This window comes from Martes martes (assembly GCF_963455335.1).
Source record: "Martes martes genome assembly, chromosome: 3".
NCBI classification, from domain to species: Eukaryota; Metazoa; Chordata; class Mammalia; order Carnivora; family Mustelidae; genus Martes; species Martes martes.
The window spans coordinates 54,397,311-54,421,438 of record NC_137890.1 but is presented as its reverse complement, the minus strand read 5'-3'; the positions used below and the strand labels follow the sequence as shown (position 1 = coordinate 54,421,438).

Genomic DNA, 24,128 nt, shown 5'->3' with positions numbered 1-24,128 from the left:
CTGTAAAATAACTTGCTGAGGTTTTTATTGGATTTGCATTGACTCTACAGATAAAGCTGGGAAGAACTGACATATTGGTTATATTGAATCTTCCTATCCATGAACATGGACTATCTCTTTGTGTGTTAATTCTTTCATTTCTTTCATCAGGATTTTGTAGTTTAACTTATATAAATCTTATACATGTTTTGTTAGATTTATACATAAGTATTTCATTTGGGGGCAGATGCTAATGTAAATGGTAAGTTTTTCTCATTTCAAATTCTAATTGTTCATTACTGGCATATAGGAAAATGATTGACTTTTGTAACTTTTATAACATTCTATAATTTGCAACCTTGCTATAATTGATTATTGAGTTTTTAAAAGCATAGACATAGAGGCCAATACAAATGGAAGGCATCATTAAATTGCTGGTAGAAGAGAAAAGGTCAAGCAAGAATTCCATATAAAATCTATTATCTAATGAAATTTTTTTTAAATGAGGGTGAAACCTTTAATTTAGTTAAATCAGTGCTGATGAGCTTTGCTTCTGGTAGACTTGTACTACAAGAACAACTAAAGTTCTTAAAACTGAAAGGAAATATGAACAGACTGATTACCAACAATGAAATTAAATCAGTAATCAAAAAACTCCCAAAAAATGAAAGTCCAGGACCAGGTGGCTTCACAGATGAATTCTACCAAACATGTAAAGAAAGTTGATATCTGCTCATCTCAAACTTTCCCGAAAAACAGAAGAGGAAGGGAACTTCCAAATTCATTCTATGAGACCAGAATTACCCTGATACCAAAACCAGATAAAAACACAGAAAAAAAAGGAGAACCACAGGTTAATATCTCTGATGAATATAGATGCAAAAATCCTCAGCAATATTAGCAAACTGAATCCAAAAATACATTAAAAAATCATTCACCATTATCAAGCAGGATTTATTTCCAGAATGTAAGGATGGTTCAATATTCAAAAATCAATCAACATGATGCATCACATCAATGAGAGAAAGGAAAAAAAAAAATAAGAGAAAGGATAAAAACCACATGATCATTTCAATAGATGCAGAAAAAACATTAAACAAAGTACAACATCCATTCATAATAAAAACCCTCAACAAAGTAGTTTTATAGGGAACATATCTCAACATAACAAAGGCCATATATCAAAAACCCATAGTTAACATCATATTCAATGGTGGAAAACAGAGCTTTTCCCCTAAGGTCAAAAACAAGACAAGGTTGTCTACTCTCACCACTTTCATTCAATATGTACTGGGACTCCTAGCCACAGCAATCAGACAAGAGAAAGGAATAAAAGGCATCCAAATTGGTAAGGAAGAAGTAAACCTTTCACTATTTGCAGATGACCTGCCATTATATACACTACATACATAGAAAACCCTAAAGATTCCACCAAAAAACTGTTAGAACTGATAAATGAATTCAGTAAGATCACAGGATAAAAAAATCAATGTACAGAAATCTGTTGCATTTCTATACACTAATAATGAAGCAGCAGAAAGAGAAATTAATCCCATTTATAATTCCACCAAAAATAATAAAATATCTAGGAGTAAACTTAACCAAAGATGTGAAAGACCTGTATTCTGAAAACTATAAAACACTGATGAAAGAAAGTGAAGATGACACAAATAAATGGAAAGACATTCCATGCTCATGGGTTGGAAGAACAAATATTTTTATAATGTCTATACTACCCAAAGCAATCTACAGATTTAAGGCAATCTCTATCAAAATACCAAAAGCATTTTCACAGAATTAAAACAAACAATCCTAAAGATCTGTGGGACCACAAAAGACCTTGAATAGCCAAAGCAATCTTGAAAGCAAAAAACAAAAGTAGAGGTATCACAATCCAACTTCAAGTTATATTACAAAGCTTAAGAAACAAAACAGTATGATACTGGACAAAAATAGACACATAAATCAATAGAACAGAATAGAAAGCCCAGAAACAAACCCACAATTATAAGGCCAATTAATCATCAAAAAGGAGGCAAGATTATGCAATGGGAAAAAGACAGTCTTTTCAACAAATGATACTGGGAAAACTGGACAACTGCATGCAAAAGAATGAAACTGAACCACTTTCTTACACCATACACAAAAATAAACTCAGAATGGACAAAAGATCCCACTATGAAACCTGAAACCACAAAAATACAAGAAGAGAACACAGGCAATAATTTCTTTGACATTGGCCATAGCAACATTTTTCCAGTTAAGTCTCCTGAAGCAAGGGAAACAAAACTAAAAATAGACTATTGGTACTACATCAAAATAAAAAGCTTCTGCACAGTAAAGGAAAAAATCAACAAAACTAAAAGGCAACCTATAGATTGGGAGAAGATATTTGCAAATGACATACCCAATAAAGGATTAGTACTCAAAATTATTAAAAAAAAAACTTACAAATCTCAACACCCAAAACCCAAATAATTCAATTTTAAAATGGGCAAAAGATGCGAATGGACATTTCTCCAAAGAAGACATACGGATGGCCAATAGACATGAAAAGATGCTCATCATCACTTATCCTCAGAGAAATGCAAATCAAAACTATGATCAGATATCACCACACACCTGACAGAATGGCTAAAATCAACAGCACAAGAAACAACAGGTGTTGATGAGGATGTGGAGAAAAAGGAACCATTGTGCACTCTTGTTGGGAATCCAAACTGGTGCAACCTCAGTGGAAAACAATATGGTGGTTCCTCAAAAGAGATTTAGAGATTCCTTAAAAATAGAGCTACTTACCTAAAGAATACAAGAACACTAATTCAAAGGGATACATACACCCCTATGTTTATAGCAGCATTATTTACAATAGCTATATGGAAGCAGCCCAATTGTCCATCAATTAATAGACAAAGCAATGGTATATATACATATACATACATATGTACATATACATACATATATATAATGAAATATTATTCAGCTGTAAAAAAAGAATGAAATCTTGTTGTTTGCAATGACACAGATGGTGCTAGAGAGTATTCTAAGCAAAATTAGCCAGAGAAAGAAAAATACCATATGATTTCACTTACATGTGGAATTTAAGAAACAAAACAAGCAAAGGGAAAGGAGAGAGAGAGAGAGAGAGGAAAGAGAAATCAAGAAACTGACTCCTAATTACAGACAACAAACTGATGGTTATCAGAGGGGAGCTGGGTGGGGGTAGGAGTGAAGTAGATAATGGGGATTAAAGAATGCATTTGTCATGATGAGCACAGGATGACATACAACACAGGAAGTGTTGAATCACCATATTGTCCACCTGAAACTAATATAACACTGTATGTTAATGAAATAAAATAAAAACTTTAAAAAAAAAGAAAGCTGGTTGTGGTTTTATTAATGTCAAGTAGATTTTGGAGTACAGACTACTAAGCTAGAGTCAATTAATGAAAAAGGAATAATAATACTAAGTGTGAATTCACGTAATCAGAGTTTCAAAACACATAAGAAAAACTGACAGAACTAAAAATAAAAAGAGACAAATCTACAATAATATTGGAGATTTTAATAACTTTTTGGAATTATTGTTAGAACAGTAGAGAAAATCAGTAAACACAGAAAATTTGAACAACTTACCTACTAACTTAACCTAATATTTATAAAATAGTCCAACTGACAACTATTGATTGTATGTTATTTTCAAGTGCCAATGGAACATTCACCAAGATAAATGATACACTAGATGATAAGTTGCAAACAATTTGAAGCTCTCAGTCACAGCAGAATTCAATTAGAAATCAATAACCATAAGATAGCTACAAAATACATAAACATTTTTAAATTGGGCATTATACTAAATAACCCATGAGTGAAAAAAAAAATCACAAGAATTGGAAAATAATTGAAGTTAGGGGTGCCTGGGTGGCTCAGTTGGTTAAGCATCTGCCTTAGCTCAGGTCATGATTGCTGGGGTCATGGGATATAGCCCTGCGGCAGTCTCCCTGCTCAGCGGGGAGTCTGCTTCTCCCTCTCCCTCTGCCACTCCCCCACTGCCCCTCGTTCATGCTCTCTCTCTCCTAAATAAATAAATAAAAACTTTTTTAAAAGGAAAATATTTGTATTTATTGATGATGAAAACATATTTGAAAAATTGGGAGTTGTAACTAAAGCAGTGTTTAGAGGAAATTTTATATATTTAAATGCCTATATTAGAAAAGAAAAAAACTTTAAAAGTAATTATCTAAGCTTCCACCATAAGAAACTAGAAAAATAAGAATAAGTTCAGCCAAAATCAAATGGAAGAAATAAAATGATAAATAGCAGAAATCATTAGAAAACAGGAAAAAAAATCAACAAAACCAAAAACTGAAAAGACTAATCCAATTTATAAACCATAGCAATATGGATCAAGAAAAGAAAGAAAACAATGGGGACACTACTTCAGGTACTGTAGACTTATACAGGTAATAAAGTCCTATTATGAACAATTTTATGTCAGTAAATTTAACAACTTAGAGGAAATGGACAAATTTTTAGAAAAACACACATATAACTAACACAAGAAATCACTTGTATGATTAGGCTTATGATCTATTTCAAGTTAAGCTTTATAAATGGTGTGAAGTAGGAATCAATGAAATTGAATTTGTCAGTAAAACCCTTCCCATAAGAAAAATATCAGACTGACATGTCATCACTGGTAAATTCTATCAAATATCTAAAGAAGAAATAACACCCAGCCTACACAAACTCTTTTGGAAAATGGAGGAAACTCTTTCCAACTCATTTGAGGAGGCCAGCATAACCCTGATATAAAAACAAACAAACAAACAAACAAACAAACAGGGACATTACCAGAAATGAGAGACCAATATTCTTTATGAGTATAGATGCAAAAATCCCTAATGAAATCTTTCAAATTGAATTCAAATACATATATATGGGGGTGGGGGAGAGAGAGATAGAAAGTTTTGATTTTCACCTTTCAAAAAGTAAACAATGTAATTCAGTATATTAACAAAATCAAAGGAGTTAAAAAGAAATAACTTGATAGTTGAAGAAACAGCATTAGACAAAATTCAACACCATTCATAATAACAACTCTCAACAAATTAAGAATAAAAGGAAATTTTCTCAACCTATTTAAGGGCATCTATAAAACAACTTACAGCTAACAACATCATATTTACTATAAAATGTTGAATGGTTTTCCCCCAAAGATTGGAAATAAGACAAAGATGTATTATCCTACCTCTTCTATGCAACATTATATTAAGAGGTCCTAATCAGTGCTGTAAGACAAGAGAAAATATGGCATAAAGATTGTAAAGAAGTAAAATTATATTTACAGACAGAATGATTGCTTATGTAGAAAATCCTAAAGAATCTACAAAAAGACTAATAAACAAGTAAATTTAGAAAGGTCACAGGATAAAAGGTTAAGACAAAAAATCAATTGTATTACTATATAGATTCCAAGAAGTAGCAACAAACAACTGAAAAGTGAAATGAATAAAACAAAACTCTTCATTGACACTAAAGAACACAAAATATTTGCTAAGAAATTTCATGAAAAAATCTATAAAACTTCTATAATAAAAATATTAATGAGAAATTAAAGAATGTTAAATAAATGGAATGATATACTAAGTTCATGATCTATAAAACTCAATATTTTAATGTCAACATTCCCAAAATATTATCTATAGGTTCAACAGCATTCCATAAAAATCTCAGTAGATATTTTTTGTAGAAATTGACAAGCTGTTCTAAAATATATATGCTAATACAAAGGATCGAGTTAGCCAACACAAACTTGAAAAAGAAGAATAAAGTTGTAATACTGCCTTAACTGATATTAAGATTTATTATGAAGCTACAATTAAGAAACTGTTATATTGATGAAAGGATAAATAAATGGACCAATGGAACAGAACACAGTTCAAAAATCAATAACTTTGTCAATTTGATTGGATATTGGATATTGGATATTTGTTTGGAAAAAATGAATCCCTGTGCCTACTTCACAACATACGTAACAATGCATTTGAAATAGATCAGAGATCTAAATGTAAAACTAAAACTCTAAAGCTTCTAGAAGAAACCATAGGAGAATATCTATTAAGATTTGGGTTAAGCAAAGACTTCTTAGAACACAAAATGCACTAACTATAATGAAAAAAATTGATACACTGGAACTTAAACTTTGAAACCTCATTCTTCAAAAGGCACTATCAAGAAAATGAAGACAGAGGTGCCTGGATGGCTCAGCTGGTTAAGCATCCAACTCTTGATTTTGGCTCAGGTCATGATCTCAGGGTTGTGAGATTGAGCCCTATGCCCAGTGGGGAGCCTGCTTAAGATTCTCTCTCCACCTCTACCCCCACCCCACACCACATGCTGCTTAAAAAAGGGGGGGAGGAATGAAAGACAAAATTATAGGAGTAAAAATATTTGCAATACATATAGGTCAGAGAAGACTTATATCAAGGGCCTATATAAAAAGAGCTCTTAATCCATTTTAAAAATGGGCAAAAGATATAAACAAATTTCACAGAAGACATAGAATGGCCACTAAGTTCATGAAAAGATGCTCAGCAACTTTAACCACCAAGGAAATGAAAAATTAAAACCACAATAGGATATCATTTCACAACCAATAGAAGGGTTAAAATTACAACAAATGGTAATACCAAATGTTGTTAAGGGTATGAAGCAACTGGAACTCTCTTGCTTTTTTGGTGAGATTATAAAATGGTGCAACTGCTTTAGAAAATGGTTTGGCAGTTTATTAAAAAATTAGCAAATGCGTTGTATGTCTCAGCAATTCCATCCCTAGGTGTTTACTCAAGGGAAAAAAATGTCTTAAAATAAAACTTGCATATGAATGTTCATAGAAGCTTTATTCATATTAGCCCCAAAAGAGAAACACTACAAATGACTCTCAAAAACAGAATGAATAAACAAATTGAGGAATATCCATATAATGGAATACTATTCAGTGATAAAAAGAATGAAATACTGACACAACATGGGTGTATACATTTGTCAAAAGTCATTTAACCATAGCCTTAAAAATCTGTGTATTTATACTTCCGCAAATATATTTAGCCATACTTTTTAGATTAAATAACTAAAAGAGAAGTTATATGACATGTTCAAATGATGAACAGTGATCTCCAAGTCTTTTAAGTGGAGCGTTTTCTCCACGGTAAAACAATGGCATTTTATGAGTCTTTGTTACATTCTGAACAATACAAAATTTAACAATATATTTTATATAACATTCTTCTCAAAGTAGAGTAGCCATCATTTGATTTCCAAAAGCTGTCTCATTTTATTCACATATTTCTTCAGTAATTTATTCAACATATTTATTGTGCTCATACTATGTGCTAATTACTCTTTAAGCTCTGATAATGGAGTGGTGAATAAAATAGTGCATGATTCCTTCACTTTCCTATGGATGTGCTACATTCTTCACAAAACACTTTCTAATATATGTCTTTATGAACTTGCATTCTAGTTGGAGAGACAGACAAAAAAGATATATAAGTAAGACCTATTAGCTAAGGATAGTGTTAAGGACAAAAAAAAAAAATGGAACAGAGAGGGAAATGTGTAATACATGTACTGCAGGGAAAGAGAAGATGAAATATTAGATCTTGCAGCCATCAAAAGCATTACTGAGAAGGACTCTTTCAGCAAAATCCTAAAAGTGAAGGAGCAAGGCATGCAGATCTGAGGATGAGATTTCCAGGAAAAAGAAAAAGCAAGTGTAAAGGTCTTAAGATGGTATACCTTGGCTCAGAGAATAGAAGAACAGGGTGGCTGGAGTGGAGGGAACACAGAAAAAAGCACTGATGAGGTCAGATTTGGCTTTTACAGGGCCTTGCTTTCTTTTTGCCACTGTGTTTTGTTGGCCCCACCCCTCCTTCACTATTGTTCTTATTTCTGCCTTGACAACAACGGTAACTAAGGAGAGTAGTAGCCCATCCACTTCCTAGAGGCAAAAGTTCAGTTCTATACAGAACCATTTGTATCCTTAGTGCCTACAGATATTCAAGTCTGATATTCAAACTTGATATTCAAGCAGATATTCAAAGTCTGAACATTACCAGTAGAGGCTGAACAAATGCTTGCCTTTCAAGAAGGCTCACAAGGCAAACTTGGCCTTTATAAAGTCAAGTCTGGTCCCTCCCTCTTTCTTTTTTTTTTTTCCTTTGTGCATTCGTTGCTGGTGGTGGTGTCTGTGTGTGTGTGTGATGTCTTATTTGGTTGTTGTGTTTGAGGTTTTTCGTTTGTTTGTTTAGTTTCAAGTTTTTATTTAAATTCCAGTAAGTTACCAGAGGGGAGGTGGGTGGCAGGATAGGGGCAAGAGGTGATGGGGATTAAGGAATGTACCTGTGGTGTGATGAGCACTGGGTGATGTATGAAATTGCTGAATTACTATATTATACACATGAAACTAATATAATTCTATATGTTAAAATAAAATAAAATAAGATAAAATAAAATAAATGGCATGTGAAAAAAAAAAGTCACTTCCTGATCAAAACTGCCTTTTAGCCTTGTAAACTTAGAAACTTATTCTTGATAGTGTCCCAGAGTTTGGTAGACATGGAGAGATGTTAGTACAGTCCACAAGAAACTGACATATAAGGCTCAAGTATCAGTTTATTAGTTTATAATAATAAAACTCTAAAGGAAACCAGATAAATATCAGTCATCAGTGATTCTTCTTCCTATAAGGAAAGAAGGAAACTACCTACCTTGGAAGCCAAGTTATTTCAAGTTTAGTTAGTGAGCATGGAAATCAAAGCTGTTATCTGAGTTTGACTGTTCTTGGCCTCTGGCTCTGGGTGCTCAAAGAGCCAATCTCCATAACAGAGTTATACTTCTCAGATAAATAATCCCTACCAGTGTATGACTCCTTCACCTTTCTATGTATATACTACATTCTCCACAAAACCTCTTCTAAAGATATATTCTTTCTTTAGAAGTATTAAAATCTTTTGTGACATCTAGCTATGACTGATGATCTGGATTTCCCCTAAGGGACTTTGCACAGCTCTACTCTGATCTATTGTGTATTAGTTTCATAGCTTAACTATTGAAGAATAATTTTAGAAGAATGCTACTATGCAACTGACCAAAGCTTTTGATTAACCAAAAATTTTAGTTATTTTATTTCTATGAATATATCCTGTGAACAGGGGTATGGACATATTTAGTGACTATACTCTCCCTCTTCTATTGGATATATATTCTATTGGATACACCAATGAATATATATTATATATAAATATATTATGTATAGTGGATATATATTTTTAATATAGAAATATATTCAATGTTTAAAAAATCTTCTTTTGAATCAGGTTCATATCCAATATGATGTTTCAGTTTATTCTAATTTATTTCTAATCATTTTCAAGTCATTTTTTTATTTTGCCAACATATTAGCAGGCCTAATTCCACCAATTTCAATGAATTATCTGAATTCACAGAATTAACAAAAATTAGACATTTAAAAAGACATAAAGTTTATAGGAACTTAGTGAATTTTTTGGTTGATAAGTTTTCACTTCGTTTTTATAGCAGTACTTTGGAATACTTAGAGTGTCTTGGTCCCTGTTCCCCTGCTACTGCTGCAGAGTTATTTCAATATAACTTACTTCCTTGGCAATCATGCCAAGGATGTTTTATTTTATTTTATGTTTTATTGTTTTATTTTATGTATTAAAAACATTATTCTAAGGAGTCCATAGTATTCATCATACTGTTGAAAAAACCAGTGGCATAGTAAAGGTAAAGAAACTGTGCTGAGGGAGGAGCTTGGAAACAGAGAGGGAGTAACCTTTGGTGGGGGAAAAGCAGAGAGAAGATTCAAGATGTAGAGAAATTTGAACCCACACACAGGAATCATGGGAATGTAAAAATGGTACAGTCGCTGTGGAAAACAGTCTGGCAATTGCTGAAGTGGTTGAACACAGAATCACCAAATGATCCCTCAGTTCTGTTCTTCAGTATAGACTCTAGAGAAGTGAAAACATAAATTCACACAAAAACTTGCACATGAATATTCATAACAGTATTGTTCATAATAGCCAAAAACTGGAAACAAATGTCCATCAACTGATGAATTGGGTAAATAAATTTTGATATTATTCTATAATGGAATATTATTTGACAATGAAAAGGAATGAAGTACTAATACATACATACAACATGGAAGACCCTTAAAAAGATTATGCTAAGTTGAAGAAGACAGTCACAAAAAAAATGTACTGTATGACATCATTTATAAAAAATATACAGAATATGCAAATCTATATAAAGAGAAAGATTAGTAATTTTCTAGTGCTAAGAGTGGGGGTATGGGAATGGGAAGTCACTGCTAGCAGGTACTATCTTTTAACATAATGAATATGTTCTAAAAATTGATTGTGGTAATAGTTGTACAACTCTGTGAGTGTACTAAAACCCATTTTGAATTGTCCACTTTACAGGATGGATTTTATAGTATGTGAATTTTATCTTAATAAAGCTGTTGTAAAAAAGAAGATTAAGTACTTTTTGTATAGATAACATTAATATCGTGAATTTTTTTCCTTTCTCTTTTCTCATGGCCTGACACCAAAAACCTTGCACTTTCCACCATGCTTCATTGCTTTCCAGTGTAGCCTTGCTTAGCTCAGCATAAATATACTGCTCTACTTACTGTTATGACTACATGATCTTTTGAATCTTTGAGATGGATGGGTCTGTGTTTCAGTGAACCACTGGATATAGGGAATGAAACCATTATTCCAAACTGGTAACTGTTTTGATAACTTGAAGGCACTCCATCACAGATACTTTGCTTGAATTCAGATCTCACTGAAACCATGGTTGAATTACTAAAACTCTTTGATCTTCAGGTTTTTTTGTAGAAAAATGGAGATAATAATATCCATCTACATCATATGGTGTTATGAGTATATAATTATGCCTAAAAAGCTCTCAGTGTAGTATCTAACATGTAATAAGTTTTGAATAGTTATTATTACTGTTGATTTTTATTACCATTATTATTTACAGTGAGTAATTTCTAATCGAGTGTTCTCTTCTTTAAAGGAGTCAAAATATCCTTTATGGCTATTTACTACTTATCCTTCTCAAGCCCTGCTGATGTGTACTGTTCTTTTAATAGGTGCAACATAAGAGATATGGTGCAATTCTTAAGCGTTTGCATTGTCAGGTGAACAAAATTCAGTCAAATAAAAGACAATGGCAATGGAACATTCACCAACTGGAAAAAACTGCAGCTGAACTAAGAAAACGCATTGGAAAGAAAGATTAACATGGCCAAAGGACAATGTAGAACACAGACTATGTCAACAAAAATGATAGGACAAAAGGTTGGGAAAATTCTTTGGATTCTTAATCAGCATCTACTAAGAGAGGTCTGTCTTAATAACACATATTTTCTCTCTCTCTCTCTCTCTCTTTTTGAATCAGTTAATCTCTTTGCTATAGTGCCTTCCAAACCTGCAGTTGATAACAGTAGATAGACAACAGGAATGCTGACAGAAGTCTGGTAGAAGACTCTGTATAAATATTTTGAGTATGTAAGATATAATTATACTCATGAATGTCTGTTTATAAACATGTTGCCTTCACTATCATATGAAATAAAAATGTAGAAAAGAAACGCATAAAATTATAATGATTTAAATTGTTAAGATATTTTAAATGATTCTGTTTCAAACTTTTTATTAAAACTTACTTTTTTACCACTGTCTTCACAGTAGTCCATAATTATTGACATTTACAATAATATATGTTCAATGCTTCAGGTATTTTACTTTTTTCTTTCATTCAGAAGGTAGCAACCATTTTTTCTTATTAAATAACACAATTTTAGAGTGTTAGGCAAGGCATAAAACTTTTTGTTTAATTTTCTGTCTTTAGTACTATTCTTTAGTACTATTCTGTGACAAAATTGAAGTTATGACATCATGTAAGGTAAATACCAGCTCTTAATTAAAAAAAAAAGAATGTGAATAAATATAGACTACCATGTATTTTTTTTTCTCACTGTAAGTCATATGCTATGTCCATGGCAACATTTCAAAATTTAACTTGTCCATGTTAAGATACAAGTGTTCCTTTTTGTGGCTCCACTGAATCAAATTTTTAGGAATAGAAAAAAATATTATTGAATATAATGGTCTTTAAATATTTATTTTTTAGATTAAATCCTTTCAAAACAACAACATCAAAAAGGTATCTCAAGTTCATTTTCTTTTCACCTTTTTTCATGCCTAAGACTAAGTAAGGGGAGAGCTGATAAAGAACCTGATATTAATAATCTTGCTATGTCTAACATTAATAATCCTATTATGAATTAACATGGCTTATTATAACTAACTTCAAATGGCTTTGCTATAACACAATCAACTTTGGCGGGTAACTCAGAAATAGAGTTACAAATAAGAACAGTTAAACCCGGGGGAGGAGCAAGATGGCGGAGGAGTAGGAGACCTCAATTTCATCTGGTTCAAGGAATTCAGCTAGATAGCTATCAAACCACTCTGAACACCTATGAATTCAACAGGAGATCGAAGAAAAGAATAGCAGCTACCCTATGAATAGAAAAGCTACCACTTTCTACAAGGTAGGATGTGCGGAGAAGTGAATTTGAGGCAATATTTGGAAAGATAGACTGCAGGGTATTTGGGAAGATAAGGAGGCTCTGCCAGCTGGCTCCTGGCAAGTGACAGAGCAGCAGAGCACAAAATCAGAACTTTTAAAAGTCTGCCCCACTGAGGGATGTTACTCTGGTGGCTTAGTGGAGAGTGGAACCCTCACTGGGACAGTGTGGTTTCAGGAACCTCAGATTCACAGAAAGACTGAAGATGTCTGAGTGCAACAGAGCTCCCAGGTATTGGAGCAGGGAAGCCTGTTGCAGAGACAGAGCCATGGAGTGGGATCTCAGCTCAGGGTTGCCATAAACCATGATCCAATGCACAGCCGGGCCACTACTCTTTGAGTAGAGACCTCACAAGTGGCAGATCCAAGGGATACTCCCCCTCCTCCTCTGGGGGGGAATTGTGCAGAAGCACACTGAAGAAATCTGCTCGGTTTGGAGACTCCAAATGGGGCCGTGCTCCAGAGATAGAAACGGTTGGTCACAAGCTGGGTGAGCATGGAACACTGTTGGAGACCAGGGAGACAGGCACAGTTGACTGCTCTTCTCTGAGGGCTCACTAAAGAGGGAAGCTCCTGGGATCTCACCTCCTCCTGGCCAGACATTGGGAGGCTGCCATCTTCATTCTCCTCCTCGAAACCTATATGGAAAGTGTTCAGGGAGCAAAAACTACTGAGAGCAAACCCAAGCAGATTACTTATCCTGGTCCCTGGGAAGGGTGGCACAATTCCGCCTCAGGCAAAGACATTTGAGAATCACTGCAAGAGACCCCCTCCCCCAGAAGATCAGCAAGAACATACAGCCAAGACCAAGCCTACTGACCAATGAGAACTGTAGAACTCCAGAACTAAGGGAGAGCAACATATAGAATTCATGCCTTTCCCCCCATGATTCTATACCCTCTCAAAGTTAATTTCTAAAATTTTCTTTCTTTTTTCTTTTTCTATTTTCTAAATTTTTCTTCTTTCCTTTTCAACCAACATCTTATCAATTACTTTTTAAAAATATTTTTTAATTTTCATTTTTAAAATCATATACTATCCCTTCACTGTATTTAACCTTATTTTTTTGTATATATATGTTTTTCTTTAAAATTTTGGGATACAGTTTCTTCCAACAGACCAAAATATACTCTAAATCTACTGTATGGCTTTGTTCTAGTCTCCCACCTGATCACATTCTCTCCTTTTTTAAAAATGTTTTTCTTTCTTTTTTTCAACCAACTCCTTCTTTTATCAATTCCTTTTTAAAAATCCTTTTTAATTTTAAACTTTCATGTTTATAGTCATATTCCATCCTTTCATCACATCTACCCTTATTTTTTTATACATATAAGTTTTTCTTTAAAATTTTGAGAGGTAGTTCTTCTAAAAGGCCAAAATACACCCAAAAGCTAGTGTGTGGCTCTGTTCTGTTCACTAGCCTGATCATAGTCTTTTTTTTCCCCTTTCTTTTCCCCCTGGTTTCAGGTCTCTTTTGATTTGTTTTGTGTATATTTTTGCTATCCTTTTAGCATATTGTTCCCTCATTCATCTATTCTTTTATGGACAAAATGACAAAAAAGAAAAACTCACCTCAAAAAAAAAAAAATGAACAAGGGGCAGTGCCAACTGCCAGGGACATAATCACTATGAACATTAGTAAGATTTCAGCAATAGAGTTCAGAATGACGATTATTAAGATACAAGCTGGGCTTGAAAAAAGCTTAGAAGATACTAGAGAATCCCTTTCGGGAGAAATAAAAGAACTAAAATCTAACTATGTCAAAACCAAAAATACTATAATGACATGCAATAAAAAATAGACGCTCTAGCTGCTAGGATAAATGAGGCAGAAGAGAGAATTAGTGATATAGAAGACCAAATGATGGACAATAAAGAAACTGAGAAAAAAGAGATAAACAACTAATGGATTATGAGGGGAGAATTTGAGAGATAAGTGATACCATAAGATGAAACAATATTAGATATTAGATATATTAGAATAATTGGGATCCCAGAAGAAGAAGAAAGAAAAGGGGGCAGAAGGTATATTGGAGCAGATTACAGTGGAGAACTTCCCTAATTTTAGGAAGGAAACAGGCATCAAAAGCCAGGAGACACAGAGAACCCCCTCAAAATTAATAAAAATAGATCAACACCCTGTCATCTAATAGTAAAACTTACAAGTCTCTGAGACAAAGAGAAAATCCTGAAAACAGCTTGGGACAAAAGGTCTGTAATATAGAATGTTAAAAATATTAGATTGGCAGCAGACCTATGCACAGAGACCTGGCAGGCCAGAAAGGACTGGCATGATATTTTCAGAGCACTAAATGAGAAAAATATGCAGCCAAAAATACTATATCCAGTAAGGTTGTCATTGAAAATAGAAGGAGAGATAAAAAGCTTACAGGATGAACAAAAACTAAAAGAATTTGTGAACACCAAACCATGCCTACAGAAAATATTGAAAGGGGTCCTCTAAGCAAAGAGAGAGCCTTAAAGTAACATAGACCAGAAAGGAACAGAGACAATATGCAGTAAAAGTCACATTACAGGCAACGCAATGGCACTAAAGTCATAATCTTTCAATAGTTTCCCTGAATGTAAATGGGCTAAATGCCCCAATCAAGACACAGGGTATCAGATTGAATAAATAAAAAACAAGACCCATCAATATGCTGTCTGCAAGATACTCATTTTAGACCCAAAGACACCTTCAGATTTAAAGTGAGAGGATGGAAAACCATTTATCATGCTAATGGACATCAAAAGAAAACTGGAGTGACAATCCTTATATCAGACAAATTAGATTTTTAAGCCAAAGACTATAATAAGAGATGAGGAAGGACACTATATTATACTTAAAGGGTCTGTCCAACAAGAAGATCTAACAATTTTAAATATCTATGCCCTTAACATGGGAGCAGTCAATTATATAAACCAATTAATAACAAGATCAAAGAAATACATCAATAATAATACAGTAATAGGAGGAGACTTTAACACCACCCCCTTACTGAAATGGACAGATCATCTAAGCAAAAGATGAACAAGGAAATAAAGGCCTTAAATGACACCCCGGAACAGAAGGACATCAGTGATATATTTAGAACATTCCATCCCAAAACAACAGAATGCACATTCTTCTCTAGGGCACATGGAACATTCTCCAGAATAGATCACATCCTGGGTCACAAATCAGGTCTCAACCAGTACCAAAGGACTGGGATCATTCCCTGTTTATTTTCAGATCACAATGCTCTGAAACTAGAACTCAGTCACAAGAGGAAATTGGGAAAGAACTCCAATACATGGAGGCTAAACAGCATCCTACTAAAGAATGAATGGGTCAACCAGTAAATTAAAGAAGAATTTAAAAAATCCATGGAAACAAATGAAAATGAAAACACAAATGTTCAAAATCTTTGGGACACAGCAAATATGGTCCGGAGGGGAAAGTATATAGTGATGCAAGCCTTTCTCAAGAAACAAGAAAGAAAGATCTCAAGTACACAACCTAACCCTATTTAAAGGAGCTGGAGAAAGAACAGCAAAGAAAACCTAAACTCAGCAGGAGAAGAGAAATAATAAAGATCAGAGCATAAATCAATGAAATAGAAACCAAAAGAACAGTAGAACAAATCAATGAAACTAGGAGCTGGTTCTTTGAAAGAATTAATAAGATTGATAAACTCCTGGCCAGACTTATCAAAAAGAAACGAGAAAGAACCAAAATTAATAAAATCATGAAAGAAAGTGGAGAGATCACAACCAACTCCAAAGTAACAAAAACAATTATAAGAACATATTATGAGCAACTAAATGCCAGCAAATTAGACAATCTGGAAGAAATGGATGCATTCCTAGGGACATATAAACTACCAAAACCGAACCAGGAAGAAATAGAAAACCTGATCCATAACCAATCAGGAAGTTGAAGCTGTCATCAAAAATCTCCCAAAAAACAAGAGCCCAGGGCCAGACGGCTTCCCAGAGGGAATTCTACCAAACATTTAAAGAACTAATAATACCTATTCTCCTGAAACTCTTCCAAAAATAGAAATGGAAGGAAAACTTCCAAACTCATTTTATGAGGCCAGCATTACCTTGATCCCAAAACCAGAAAAAGACCCCATCGAAAAGGAGAGTTAAAGACCAATATTCTTGATGAACATGGATGCAAAAATTCTCACTAAAATACTTGTCAATAGGATCCATCAGTACATTAAAAGGATTATTCACCACAACCAAGTAAGATTTATTCCTGTGCTGCACGGTTGGTTCAACATCTGCAAATCAAACACTGTGATAACAGTACATTAATAAAAGAAAGAACAAGAACCATATGATACTCTCAATAGATACTGAAAAAACATTTGACAAAGTACAGCATCCTTTCTTGATCAAAATTCTTCACAGTGTAGGCATAGAGGGTACATACGTCAATATCATCAAAGCCATCTATGAAAAACCCACAGCAAATGTCATTCACAATAGGGAAAAACTGAGAGCTTTCCCACTAAGGCCAGGAACACGGCAGGGGTGTCCATTATCACCACTGCTATTCAACATAGTACTAGAAATCCTAGCCTCAGCAATCAGACAACAAAAAGAAATTAAAGGCATCCAAATTGGCAAAGAAGTCAAACTATCACTCTTTGCAGATGATAAGATACTTTATGTGGAAAACCCAAAAGATTCCATACCAAAACTCTTAGAACTCATACAGGAATCCAGTAAAGTGTCGGGATATAAAATCAATGCACAGAATTCAGTTGCATTTCTATACATTAACAACAAGACAGAAGAAAGGGAACTTAAGGACTCATTCTCATTTACAATTGCACCCAAAACCACAAGATACCTAGGAATAAACCTAACCAAAGAGGCAAAGAATCTGTGCTCAGAAAACTATAGAATACTCATGAAAAAATTGAGGAATACACAAAGAAATGGAAAAATGTTTCATGCTCATGGATTGGAAGAACAAATATTGTGAAAATGTCTATGCTACCTAAAGCAATCTACACATTTAATGCTATCCTTATCAAAATACCATCAACTCTTTTCAAAGAAATGGAATGAATAATCCTAAAATTTATATGGAATCAGAAAAGACCCCGAATAGCCAGAGAAATGTTGAAAAATAAAGCCAAAGTTGGTGGCATCACAATTCCAGACTTCAAGCCCTATTACAAAGCTGTCATCATCAAGACAGTATGGTACTGGCACTAAAACAGACACATAGATCAATGGAACAGAATGGAGAGTCCAGAAATAGACCCTCATCAACTCTATGGTCAACTAATCTTCGACAAAGCAGGAAAGAATGTCCAATGGAAAAAAGATAGTGTCTTCAACAAATTGTGTTGGGATAATTGGACAGCCACATGCAGAAAATTGAAACCGGACCATTTCCTTAAACCACACACAAAAATAGACTCCAAATAGATGAAAGATCTCAATGTGAGACAGGCATCGATAAAAATCCTTGAGGAGAACACAGGCAGCAACCTCCTCAGCCTTAGCTGCAACAATTTCTTAGAAACATCGCCAAAGGCAAAGGAAACAAGAGCAAAAATAAACTATTGGGAATTCATCAGGATAAAAACTTCTGCACAGCAAAGGAAACAGTCAAAAAAAACAAAAGACAACTGACAGAATGTCAGAAGATATTTGCAAATGACATATCATATAAAGAGCTAGTATCCAAAATCTATAATGAATTTATCAAACTCATCACCCAAAGAACAAATAATCCAATCAAGAAATGTGCAGAAGACATGAACAGATTTTTGCAAAGAAGATATCCAAATAGCCAAGAGACATGTGAAAAACTGTTTAACATCACTTGGCATCAGGGAAATACAAATCAAAACCACAATGAGATACCACCTCACACCAGCCAGAATGGCTAAAATTACAAGTCAGGAAATGACAGACGTTGGCAAGGATGTGGAGAAAGGGAAACCCTCCTATGCTATTGGTGGGAATACAAGCTGGTGTAGCCACTCTGGAAAACCATATGGAGGTTCCTCAAAAAGTTGAAAATAGAACTACCTACAACCCAGCAATTGCACTACTGGGTATTTACCCCAAAGATACAAATGTAGTGATCTGATGGGGCACATGCACCCAAAAGTTTATAGCAGAAATGTCCACAATAGCCAAACTATGGAAAGAGCTTAGATGTCCAACAACAGAGGAATGGATAAAGAAGATGTGGTGTACATATATATGTGATGGAATATTATGCAGCCATCAAAAAATGAAATCTTTTCATTTGTAATGATGTGGATGGAACTAGAGGCTATTACACAAAAAGAAATAAGTCAACCAGAGAAAGACAATTATCATATGAGCTCACTGATATGAGAAATTTGAGAAACAAGACAGAGGATAATAGGGGAGGGAGGGAAAAATGAAACAAGGTGAAGCCACAGAGGCATACAAACCATAAGAGGCTCTTTACCTCAGGCAACATACTGAGGGTTGCTGAAGTGAAAGAGGGTGGGAGCAATGGGGTGGCTGGGTGATGGACACTGGGGAGGGTATGTGCTATGGTGAGTCCTGCAAATTGTGTACAACTGATGAATCACAGACCTGTATCCCTGAAACAAATAATACATTTTATGTTAATAAAAAATAAAATAATAATAATAAAAATGGTTAAACCTGCAGTTTGAAGAGAGTACCCACAATACTCAGCTTAAGAGAAGACTGAAACATTTTAAGCCTGATTGTATAAAAACATTTCAATTTAATTTGCATATTTAAAATGCTATTCTTATAACTATACTTCATAATTTTACTTAAAGTTTGTATAAGAAAAATTCTAGTTTTCTAAACTCTTTTTAAGTTTATAATAGCTTTCAAAATATTTGTACCTGATAGCTAACACTTGGGTTATATTTGTAAAAGTTATTTTTCAATTAAGATATAACAAAATAGGTTTAATCTGCTTAAGATAATGTGCTTATTTGGGAAAGTAATTTTCAGTGTAGTGTTCTGAAATACCCACAATAATAATACATGTACTTATTTAAAACTTTGTGACAGATGAAAGAATTATTTGAACAAGAATATTTTTCCTTTCCTTGCTCTTTATAATCTTAAAAATCATTTCAGATGATGGAGGCTTTCAGATTAGCCAAGAAGAACTAAAACTTGAGGTATCCTCAAGCCTGATCATGTAGTTAGTGGATGTGATATCTCAACATGGTCGCAAACTCTAAAGTTAGAAAATGAATTAATTTTAAAAATTTCTCTATAATTGAACCTAGCTTAGAGTATGAGCTCTTCTGCTTAATGGCCTTTGTCACACACACAGTTTTGCCTTTAAACTAAGTCTCTTTTGGGTTATCATTCAGTTCAGAATCCTCCTTCTCATTTTCTTCCTGGAAGTAACCTAAATTCTTGGGACAGGGATTAGGAGGTACACTTATGTTGTTTTGTCATCAGGGAAAGGGTTCTGGTGCAAGCACCATTCTCACTGGCCTCTGCAGGAGTGTAATCTATCTTCTTGGTCTTGAGCATTACCTTTTGTCTATGCTGTACCTACGGTTGTTTTCTTTAGTCAATGTGGTCAGCCTCCTTACCCAATCACAAAGCCTCTTCTGGTCATATTTAATTCTCTTTCTCTGTATGCAGGCCAGATTTTACCTCTTTCGGGCCTGTTATTCTACTCATGCATTCTTCCTTACTCTGATTCCTGGTATAAAATGAGTCTTTCAAGTCTCTCAGTGCTTTGGGACTCAGAAAATTCTTCTCTCAAAATGCCCCTTTTATGCAAAGGAAAGCTATAATTTCAACAATATTGATTCTACTGTGGACTTTTTAAAAAGCTTAATGTGAAGCTCAAAGCTGATAAATGTCTTCTTAACTCTGAGTAGTGTCTGTCCTGACTCCAGCCTGCTAGGTTCTATTACCTAAATGATCAGGAAAAGGTAACTAGTGCAAGGAAGCAGTGAGAGAGAGAAACCTATAGTTAATATATCAAAATATTACTTACTACATGTGCAATCTGTGGGCAAATTATAGTTGACTAATGTGAAGAAATTGGTATCTGCTTTTAAACCATATATTAACAGTGGTGATTTCCATTGTCAAAGTAGCCATCATAGACACTGTCATGGCCAATATAAATGATCTGTATGTTATCTATTAGGCCGTGTTCTTCCAGTCAATTGATTAACCATGCTATTTTCCAAAACGCTGCAGATGTGAAATAGCAATACTAATAAAAGACTGAGTAACTATCTTTTGTCCTAGTTGGCCATTTGTATACATTAGTTCATTTACAGAATAATGAGAATAATTGCTTAAGGCATATACTATTATCCTTGATTTACAGAGGGGGTAACTAAGGCTTAGTAACTTGCTTAAACTCCTATCACACAGGTCATCAGAGGCAGAGTTGAAATTCATTACCCCATTTTTTCAGCTACTTAAATATCCTGCAAGAAATGAGTCCAAGGCAAGCCTCGATTTTACTATGAATAAATAATAATTGATTTGTATATTCAATTAATTCTTTTAATAGATTTCAAGGCATAAGATGAATTTAATTAAAGAGAGAAATCTTATGATTAAAAAACAGGTTCCAGGGGCACCTGGGTGGCTCAGTTGATTAAGCATCTGACTCTTGATCGCAGGGTCATAGGATCGAGCCCTATGTGGGGCTCTGCAGTCAGTGTAGTGTTTGCTTGGGCTTCTCTCTCTTCCTTTTCCTCTCCCCCCCTCTCTACCCCTCCCCTTTCTCTCTCTCTCAAAAAAAAAAATGTTTTTAAAAAGGGGGGGGGGTTCACATATAAGTCACCACACCATCCTAACAAGTGAAAAACTGATAGGCTGAAAAGTCAATAATTCCTCTTGGATCCCTAAAAGAGGTAAGGACACGGGGAAAATCACTGTCTCTGAAGTTGGAGAGACAGGTAGGTACATACAGGGAGTCAGAGTGACCAGAGCAGAGACTCACAAACCACCACAGGAAATAGTGTCAGGACAGGAAAACCTAAGTGTAATTGACAAAATTTCTGGAGTCTTGGTGTAGACAACTCTAAGAGTTAAAAACTCCAGGGGAACCCAGTCAGAAGTAGGTTCCCACAATATTGTGGGATTTACCTCCATAATAAAATTACATCTGACTTCTTAGTAACCACGAAAGCAAACAGAGAATGATAGGAAATATATAAAGTGTTGGAGGAGGAAAAAAACCCCACCAACCTAAAATTCTGTACCCTGTGAAATTATCCTTCAGAAGTGAGGCAGCAATAAATACTTTCACAGATGAACTGAGGAAATATGTTGCCAGTAGACCTGCTTCATAGGAAATGTTAACGAAGTTCTTTACAGAAAACAAAAATAGTATAGGCCAGAAACTTAAATCTACATAAAGTAAGGAAAAGCATCAAAGAAGGAATAAATGAAGGTAAAATAAAAAAATTTTACCTTTCTTATTCTTAATCTAACAGATAACAGTTTGTTCAAAATACTAATATTAGCAACAATGTATTCATATATATGCTTATATATATATACAAATATGTTATTAATGTTTCTATATTTGAAATGAATGACAGCAATTACACCAAGTATGAAGGAAAAAATTAAAATTATTTTGTTATTACAAGGTACTTACTCTACCAGTGAAATTGTAGAGTGTTACTTGGAAGTGGACTTGGTTTGGTTGTAAATGTATATTACAAGCTCAAGGGCAACCACTAAGAAAAGTTTTAAAAAAAGTATAACTGATATTCTCTAAGAAGAGAAAATTTAATCACATAAAATGCTTGATTAAAACCACAAAAGGCAGAAAAGGAATGAGATACAAAAATTAGGAACCAAAAACAAGGGCAACAAACAGAAAATATTAGCAAATATGCCAGGTATTAATCCATCTATATCAATTATCACTATGAATGTCAATGATATAAATGTGCTAATCAAAGACAGAGATTATCAGAGTGGACCAGAAAAACAACAAATTATATGTTGTCTATATGAAATCACTTTGTTTTTTTAAAATATTTTTTTATTTATTTGAGAGAGAGAGTGAGCAGGGGAAGGGACAGAGGGAGAGGGAGAAGCAGACTCCCCACTGAGCAGGGAGCCCAATGCAGGGTTCAATCCCAGGACCCTGGAATCATGGCCTGAGCCAAAGGCAGACACTTAACTGACTGAGCCACCCAAGCATCCCTGAAACCACTTAAAATATAAAGACACATACTGATGAAAAGTGAATGGGTAGAGAATATACCATGCTGCCATTAGTAAATTTAAAAAAAAAGGAATAGCTCTATTAATTTCATGACTGAGCAGACTCCAAAGTAAGGAAAGTTACCAGAGATGAAGAAGGACGTTATATAGTAATAAAGGGGTCAATTCTCCCAAAAGATATAACAACCCTTAATGTGGATGCATCTAACAACAGAGGATCAAACTATGTGAGGCAAAACCTGATAGAACTGCCAAGGGGAAGTAGATAACTCCACTATCATGGTTGCAGACTTCAATATCACTGTATCAGAAATGGACAGATTCATTAGACAGAAATTCAGTAAGGACACAGATGAGTTCAACAACATCATCAATGAACTGGATACAACTCACACCTATACATAACTTCATCCAACAACAAGAGAATACATATTTTCTCATGTATACATATTTTTCATGGAACATTCACCAAAATAGACAACATCCTGGGCCACAAATTATACTTGAATGAATTTAAAAGAGTAGAAATCATAAAATACCTGCTCTCAGACCACAATGGAATTAAACTAGAAATAAATAACAAAAAAATAACTGGAAAAATCTCCAAATAGGTAGAGATTAAATTACATAGTTAAAATAAATACATCAAAGAAGAAATTTTAAAATATTTTGAACTAAATGAAAATGAAAACACAATTTATCCAAATTTGTGGAATGGAGTAAAATCAGTGTTTAGATGAAGATTTATGGCATTGAATGCATATATTAGAAAAAAAGAAAAAACTAAAATTAATGCTCTAAGTTTCCACAATAGGAAACTGAGTGGGAGGGAAGTAAATTATTTTTAAAGTAAGTAGAAGAAAAGAAATAATAAGAATTAGAGCAAAAATCAATGAAATTGAAAGTAAGAAATCAGTAGAGGAAATCAATGAACCAAAAGCCTGTTCTTTGAAGAAATCAGAAAAATCACTGAAACTCTAGATTAACTAAGATTAGATTAACTAATCTAGATTAGTTAACTAATTAGTTAACTAATTAGTTAACTAATCTAGATTAGTTAACTAATCTAGATTAGTTAATCTAATCTAAGTTAATCTAAGACAAAAAGACCAAGACACAAATTTCTAATATCACAAATGAAAGAGGGGACATCACTATAGATCTCATGGAAATTAAAAGGAAAATAAAGGAAAACCATGAACAACTCTATGCCCACAAATTTGATATCCTAGATGAAAAGGACTATTTCC

General features: G+C 34.0%; 1 protein-coding gene across 2 annotated transcripts in view; it reads left to right on the top strand.

The window, feature by feature from the left end:
- CCDC122 (coiled-coil domain containing 122) overlaps nt 1–11,767 on the top strand; it is a 41,741-nt gene extending 29,974 nt beyond the window's left edge. For both annotated transcript variants that reach the window (XM_080798110.1, XM_080798109.1), the window contains exon 5: nt 11,177–11,767. In XM_080798110.1, the coding sequence (XP_080654236.1) occupies nt 11,177–11,326 (150 nt within the window). In that variant the 3' untranslated portion in view covers nt 11,327–11,767. The remainder of the gene's footprint in view (nt 1–11,176) is intronic.
- The last annotated feature ends 12,361 nt before the right edge of the window (nt 11,768–24,128 follow it).